Source organism: Pristiophorus japonicus, chromosome 9 (assembly GCF_044704955.1).
Source record: "Pristiophorus japonicus isolate sPriJap1 chromosome 9, sPriJap1.hap1, whole genome shotgun sequence".
NCBI classification, from domain to species: Eukaryota; Metazoa; Chordata; class Chondrichthyes; family Pristiophoridae; genus Pristiophorus; species Pristiophorus japonicus.
Genome location: NC_091985.1, coordinates 106,463,467 through 106,471,823, shown reverse-complemented (window position 1 = coordinate 106,471,823; position 8,357 = coordinate 106,463,467). Strand labels below are relative to the sequence as shown.

The 8,357-nt window shown below is 41.4% G+C and overlaps 1 protein-coding gene across 1 annotated transcript in view; it reads right to left on the bottom strand.

Moving 5' to 3' along the window:
- Positions 1-583: 583 nt before the first annotated feature.
- Positions 584-8,357, bottom strand: part of LOC139273163 (connector enhancer of kinase suppressor of ras 3-like) — a 468,583-nt gene continuing 460,809 nt past the window's right edge. The window contains exon 22 of the mRNA XM_070889671.1: positions 584-3,220. Within this exon, the coding sequence (XP_070745772.1) occupies positions 3,020-3,220 (201 nt within the window). The 3' untranslated portion in view covers positions 584-3,019. The remainder of the gene's footprint in view (positions 3,221-8,357) is intronic.

Genomic DNA, 8,357 nt, shown 5'->3' with positions numbered 1-8,357 from the left:
GTCCTGTAAGTAAAGAGAGCAGGTCACAGAGTGACCTTGTCCCCAGAATGTGCCTCGTGTGGTTTCATGCTGTAGAGTAAGGATTTGTTCAGTATCTACAGCAGCCTGCACTTTGGGGTACTAACAACATGATGAAATTGGATGGGCCTATGACGGGGCCGAAACGGATTCTGCCCCAGAATCCACCTCCAAAAAGTGCAGGTTCGCTTTACATAGGATAGGATTACATAGGATATATTTCACAGTAACAGGCCTTTCATCCCAATCAGTCCATGCCGGCATTTATGCTCCACTCGAGCCTCCTCCTGTCTTTCCTCATCTAAATCTTTCAGCATAACCCTCTATTCCCTTCTCCCTCATATGCTTGTCTAGCTTACTGCTTGTTTTAAACCCCAAACCTGCCAGAAATTGCAAGTAAATATGGGCCGTGTGTCCAGTCCAGTGAATACACTTGGGATAGTGGTTAGCAATCCATAACTGTATCCATCTGTAAGACAATCTGAGGAAAATTAAGACACGATGAGCAAAAATTCACAGGAATTGAAAACATTCCTCTAGTTTACAAGCCATTTATTTGCATCTGTACAGTAAACTAAAGCTTGAATCAAATTACATTAATTAAAACAGTGAGAGCAGAATTCTACTTCCAGTAATACCCTTACACACTTTCTCTGGTAGCTCCTTAATACAAAAAGACTCTGAAGTTTCTAGTTCCACAGATACATAAACAGCCTTTCATTATTTCTATAGAAGCAGCTGTACCATTTCATTCAATACTTGTAAACGAGGACTGCTGTTAAATTAAAATGCATTCATTTAAGGAATGGAGATGAAATGACTGTTACTATGATGTAAAAACTTCCTGCTGCTGCACTTAAATGAACTTCAATATCAAATAAAACTATTAAAATCAAACTCCTGTTGGTAAGGCAGTGGCAATGTACTTGATCTTAACTGTTACTGAACTCCATTGCACTGCAGTGGGGAGCATGATGGGAAGATCAGGCACCTTCACAGAGAGGAAAATTAGGTGAAGAGAGCCATCACTGGATGAGCACACCTCTGAGCAGCTGGTTCAAAGTAGTAAAGTAATATTGGCAGAGGCCTCGATGCAGTTTGCCTTCTCATCTTCTTGGCTGCAGTTGATGTACAAGCTGCGAAGATCAGGGAATTCTACTAAAAATAACTTGGATGGGAGGAGGAACGTACAATTTTACCTGAGAGACTACAATTTGATAATCTAGCAATAAACTATCAAAATGTATGAGTAAATTAGCTAAATCTGATCAGAGGTTTTACAGACCAAATAATTCAGTGTCGTGCCAAGTAGAGACTAAAGGACCAAAAATCCACGGACCTGCTTCAGCTCCACCCTGCTGTGCGACTGACCACTGCCACTGACAATATCAGGCATCAGGGCAAGGTCAGTTACTTCAAATATCCAAGCAACACACAGGGCGGTACAGGCGCAACCGAGCACCTGCTAGTGTGGGGGAGGGGAGGATCCAGCACCGGAAAGCCATTCAGGGCGCAGGGTGGTGCAATAAAAGCGAAATATGTTTCCAAACATTGGCAATCAACCCTCTTCATAGGAGAGCCAATACCCTTGATGCAGATGACAGCCTTCTGGGGTTTCCAGGTGAAAACCAAATCCTGGACACCGTGGTGAGCCCCACTTCAGCCTTTACATGGACCTGGATAATGGTATCTTTCTGCCATCCAGATTACTGGCTGCTCAGGAGGTGGAAGCTTGATGGAATCTGCCAGGGGCAGGGTGGGGGCGGGGGCAAGCCACACTGGAGGTCCTGCATCCTTCTGAGGATGTGGGCCTTCTGTGGGGTGGATGGAATTCTTATCTGCTCCAGATTCCAATCTTTGTGATGGAGACCTAGCATTTCCAGGTCCCAGCCAATTTCCCTCTCGCACCAGGCCTCTTCTATCCCCTTTACCCCTGCATTGTGCTCCAAGTGAATTCAGGTCCTAATACTTTAAGATATTGCGTGCTTCACACACACACTAACCTTGCAATGATTCACCTGTAAATGACTGACCTCACATGGAGGTGGGCCTGCAGATCAAGCAGAAAGACAAATTCTGCACTGCATGTCGCAATCACTACTGTTGTTGCTGTGAGACACAGAAATGGCCCTTTCTGTTGAGGATTATTCTGATCACCATCGTCCTCAAGAGGAAAAAAGTTACTGCAGATTGTTAACAAAATACTACGGTTGACCATTATTTTGTCACAACATGTCTTCTGAGCCTGACACGATTTCTGCTGGAAAAGCTGGTGAGTACTCTACAGCCAGGGAGTACAGTTCACGCTAGCCAGATATTCTTACTTCTGTTTGGTTTACTTGGAGGTAGAATGGACAGCACAATTCATTATAAAGATAGCGAAGAACAGAAAGACTTTGCTCAGTGTATTCTGTTTTATAACATAGCATTGATTATTACAATTAAAAGATAATGCAAGTGGAGGCTTTGGTCACATTTGTAATAGTTACAGTCTGCTTTGATCGATCGAGATAGGAACTGATGAATTTAATACGTGAATTGGCCTTTATTCCAGGGGAAATCGTTGGTATTTTCACAATTCGTGAAGTGGAATTTCACATGTATAAAAATATTACGCAAGTGTGAAAACATGTTTCAATAGTTGAGCTTCAGAACCACTGACTGCGAAATAAATACAATATCACAAAAATAGAATATGATGCGTGCACAATTGTTCTTTCACCTGTGAGAATGTCCGACAACTTTCATACTCCTGTGAATCTTTTATACTTACAAATAAAACTGTAATCCACTATCAGTGCAATAGCTCCTAGGTTAAATAAACATTTGTAAGTCCTACATTGTAGGCAAAAAAGGACTTTACATGTCTACTTATAAATACAATGAAAACACTGGTCCTTCATTGTTTGCTGGAAGTCCGACACCTCTTAGTGCTTCAGTAAACAGCAAAGCTCAGTCAACACAGTTAAGTACCACATTTTGGTGAAGTCATTCTCAAGTCTTAAACATCCGTTTCAACGTAGGATGATTGCTGATTCTCCAGCACATCAGCATTTTTTCCTGGATAGATTTGAGCTTGGCATGTTTTACAGATATCCTGCAGCAACAATGAGTAGTCTTCCTTCCACTGTCGGAACTTCTCTGATGTCAAGTGCGAACTTTCCAAGAGTTGATTTATTATGGCTAGGTCTGCTTCTTTGGACTAGTTAATGGAGAGGAATGATAAAAAAAAGCCATAATTACCATAACACAAGCAATGTTTAGTTATGATAAAAATAATTTACTGCTACAATAACAGATCCTTTGTGTGTAGTCCCCTTCATATATTCACTAAAGACACGTTTGTTCCACATGTTGATTTTCTTACATTTAAATAAAATGTAATTTCCGATGAGGGCAAGACTGTCCTATTCAGAACACCCCGTGAATAAAATGAATGGAAGTTCTAATGTTCACTACCACTTTGATTTTAGCTCATTACTGTGTTCTCATTATAGACTTCTCCACTTAAAAGAATTCAGTTTGGAAACACACCAGTCCTCATATATAGATTAGTAGCAGGAAAAAGGTAAATCCTGCATAAGAGACATCTTTTGGTAAATGGACAACTCATTTTAAAACCCATCCAGTTATTCAGTACAGATCATGAAGTTTAATATCAAATGAATAGATGAGGACAATCATCATGATGTCTGTAACTTCAACTGATCTGGTGTAGGAAGAGGAGCTGGGATTAGAAATTACTGGAGCAGCTATAAAAAATTATAGAGTTCTTGACCTAATTAAAAGGATACGAGGAAAGGATTGCTCAATAAGACTACAGGTTTCATTTAACTTGAGACCTGTAGGAAGCAGGGCTATGACAAGGACTTATTGAGGAAACAGTGAAGACAAACATAGGTCCCTTGCAGTTGGATTCAGGTGAATTTATAATGGGGAACAAAGAAATGGCAGACCAATTGAACAAATACTTTGGTTCTGTCTTCACAAAGGAAGACACAAATAACCTTCCGATTGTACTAGGGGACAGTAGGTCTAGTGAGAAGGAGGTACTGAAGGATATCCTTATTAGGCGGTAACTGTGTTAGGGAAATTGATGGGATTGAAGGCCGATAAATCCCCGGGGCCTGGTAGTCTGCATCCCAGAGCACTTAAGGAAGTAGCCCTAGAAATAGTGGATGCATTGGTGATCATTTTCCAACAGTCTATTTACTCTGGATCAGTTCCTATGGACTGGAGGGTAGCTAATGTAACACCACTTTTTAAAAAAGGAGGGAGAGAGAAAACAGCTAATTATAGACCGGTTAGCCTGACATCAGTGGTGGGGAAAATGTTGGAATCAATCATTAAGGATGAAATAGCAACGCATTTGGAAAGCAGTGACAGGATCGGACCAAGTCAGCATGGATTTATGAAAGGGAAATCATGCTTGACGAATCTTCTGGAATTTTTTGAGGATGTAACTAGCAGAGTGGACAAGGGAGAACCAGTAGATGTGGTGTATTTGGACTCTCAAAAGACTTTTGACAAGGTCCCACACAAGAGATTGGTGTGCAAAATCAAAGCACATGGTATTGGGGGTAATGTACTGACGTGGATAGAGAACTGGTTGGCAGACAGAAAGCAGAGAGTCGGGATGAATGGGCCCTTTTCAGAATGGCAGGCAGTGACTAGTGGGGTGCCACAGGGCTCAGTGCTGGGACCCCAGCTCTTTACAATATACATCAATGATTTAGATGAAGGAATTGAGTGTAATATCTCCAAGTTTGCGGATGACACTAAACTGGGTGGTGGTGTGAGCTGTGAGGAGGACGCGAAGAGGCTGTAGGGTGACTTAGACAGGTTAGGTGAGTGGGCAAATGCATGGCAGATGCAACATAATGTGGATAAATGTGAGGTTATCCATTATGGGGACAAAAACACGAAGGCAGAATATTATCTGGATGGCGGCAGATTAGGAAAAGGGGGGGTGCAATGAGACCTGGGTGTCATGGTTCATCAGTCACTGAAAGTGGGCATGCAGGTATAGCAGGCGGTGAAGGCAGCAAATGGTATGTTGGCCTTCATAGCTAGGGGATTTGAGTATAGGAGCAGGGAGGTCATAATGCAGTTGTACAGGGCCTTAGTGAGGCTTCACCTGGAATATTGTGTACAGTTATGGTCTCCTAATATGAGGAAAGACATTCTTGCTATTGAGGGAGTGCAGCGAAGATACACCAAACTGATTCCAGAGATGGCTGGACTGTCATATGAGGAGAGACTGGATCAACTGGGCCTTTATTCACTGGAGTTTAGAAGGATGAGAGGGGATCTCATAGAAACGTATAAGATTCTGATGGGACTGGACAGGTTAGATGCGGGAAGAATGTTCCCGATGTTGGGGAAGTCCAGAACTAGGGGACATAGTCTTAGGATAAGGGGTAGGCCATTTAGGAATGAGACGAGGAGAAACTTCTTCACTCAGAGAGTTGTTAACCTGTGGAATTCCATGACGCAGAGAGTTGTTGGATATATTCAAGAGGGAGTTAGATATGGCCCTTATGGCTAAGGGGATCAAGGGGTATGGAAAGAAAGCAGGAAAGGGTACTGAGGGAATGATCAGCCATGATCTTATTGAATGGCGGTGCAGGCTCGAAGGGCCGAATGGCCTACTCCTGCACCTATTTTCTGTGTTTCTATGTGACAGGACTATGAGCGGGTTGGGCATTAGTACAATGCTTCACTTCAAAGATCATCCCTTCAGCTGGATAATTCCCACTTTGTGCTGCATTGGAAGGCCAACAGGTATAACCGCGTCCCCAGGTGGGGATAGAAGAGGCAATCTATTAGCCCAAAGATGAGACCATCCCATTCTCCATTTAACTGCAAAGGCTGTATGGGTGATAAAACAAATTGAGATAAGAATTGGGTAAGAGATGAAGAGGACGGAAACACACAGTCAGGACACTTCTCTGCTTTGCATTTTTCTCGCAGTTGTTAAAGAGGGCTAGAGTCATCTAAAATGGTGGACCAGTCACTTCCCTATTCTTAGTAGGAAACAAGTATTGACAATCTAATTCAGAAAAGTAGTTTAACACACTCACTATGTATGATCTAATGCTAAATGTTGAGTTGCTTCTGTTCATGACTTGATATTTTTGGATTTCAGAGTCATTTTTTAGTACATATACATGGAGTATGTTCTCCTGTCAAAAGTAAGCTGATGGAGTTGTCATATGGTTGCTTGGAGAGAGGCTCCCAAGCAAGTTCCCGTTTGAAGCTAAGGTACACCATAAAATTTTAATGAATACCCAAGTTACAGCTGATGATGAAAATCCCAGATATTGGGCCAAAATGTCTAGCAATTATGCTTTAACAAAACTGAAGAAAAACATTTCGACAGAATAGTTTCTTCATTAGATGAAGCGTTTATAAAATTACAGCAAATAGAATAATTTCAGAATTCAGATTTGAAATTAATCAATGCTGGTACTTGATCTCCTTCCTCTTATTTTGGTCACAGTTTTCTCAAACCACAAAAATCTGTCACTTCACTGAAAAGTTTACTTTGAAATCTTGATAGTGGATATAGATTAGGTTCCTATTTCAGTTCTACATCAAAAGTTTTTACAGCATTGTATGCTCAGCAAATAATAAAGACCTGGGTAATTCAATGGTACAGCATGTTCTACTAGTATCTAATGCCATGACGACATAGGATACAAACTCATTTTATGACTTGCCACGTATAAATGTGTTTTTTGTGGTGGGGGGGACAGACGCAAGATTTGTTTGTTCTACTTGAAATTATTTATTTTCCTTCTCTTTTAGTTTTTGTCCCCCACACCAGCCATCATCCCTACTAAGACAGTGTTCCACATTTAATGTCACTTTCAAACTGACTACCAGGAGGGATGTAGGAATGGCCTGGGCTGAACATCCTTTTGATTTCCTCTATCTCTTTGTGGGAAGTGACAGCTGTGTCACTGAGAGTGAAAACCAAACAATGGCAGCTCAGCAAATTGGGTGATCAATGAATGCACATCTTACCAACGGTGATATATTCACAGAGCACAGCACACACAGCTTTCTATAATGGCAGACAGCATCTCAGAAGTTCCGGAAGAAACATAGAAACAGAGAAAATAGGTGGAGTAGGCCATTCGGCCCTTCGAGCCTGCACCACCATTCAATAAGATCATGGCTGATCATTCACCTCAGTACCCCTTTCCTGCTTTCTCTCCATACCCCTTGATCCCTTGAGCCGTAAGGGCCATATCTAACTCCCTCTTGAATATACCCAATGAACTGGCATCAACAACTCTCTGCGGTAGGGAATTCCACAGGTTAACAACTCTCTGAGTGAAAAAGTTTCTCCTCATCTCAGTCCTAAATGGCCTACCCCTTATCCTAAGACTGTGTCCCCTGGTTCTGGACTTCCCCAACATCGGGAACATTCTTCCCACATCTAACCTGTCCAGTCCCATCAAAATCTTGTATGTTTCTATGAGATCCCCTCTCATCCTTTTAAACTCCAGTGGAAGCTTCTGGTCAGCTGAATCATTTAGTCATTTATGCAGTAACACAATACGTCCACATCCACCGTGTAGAGTTACAACATTACAAGCTTACAGACATTACACTTCTCCCTCCTTAATGAAGAAGTTATTATAACAAACATGATACATAACTTGCATGTTTATATATAACAAAGGATATGTACTTATTTTGCCATATTTACAAATTTAACTTAACCACTTGCTTTCTGTTTCGAAGAGGATACCTTCGCTCTGGAACAGAACCTTTCAAATATGGTGTCGAATCTAAACTCATTCGAAGCTGATAGTGAGGAAAGTTTTCCTCTAAGGGATGCCCTTGATTTCCATTTGAGCTCACTCTAACTTCAGGCTCTTTGTTTCCCTGACTCGGACTCAGAATTAAATTCTGATTTTCTCTTGGATTTGTTACCGGTTCATTGGATGTAAGATTTGCTACTGGTGTATCAAAACTCTCTGATGAGTCAGAAATAATTGAATCATTTCCACCTTCAACTCCTTCCACGTCTGTAGGTAAAATATGATCAATGTGAACAAACCTAACCTGTCCATTGTCAAATATCTTGACCAAATATGTGTGAGGACTACATATCTGCACCATTCTTCCTAGTAACCACTTTACCCATTTATGGTGACGGTTCTTCACTCTCACCTTCTGATTTAATTTCACACTTCTCTCTTTTACTCTCCCTTTATCGTGATTCTCTTTTTGTCTTAATTGTGTCTCTTCTACAGACTGTGCCAAATTTGGCTTTAACAACGAGAATCTGGTTCGTGGCTGCCATTTGAGAAACAACTCTACTG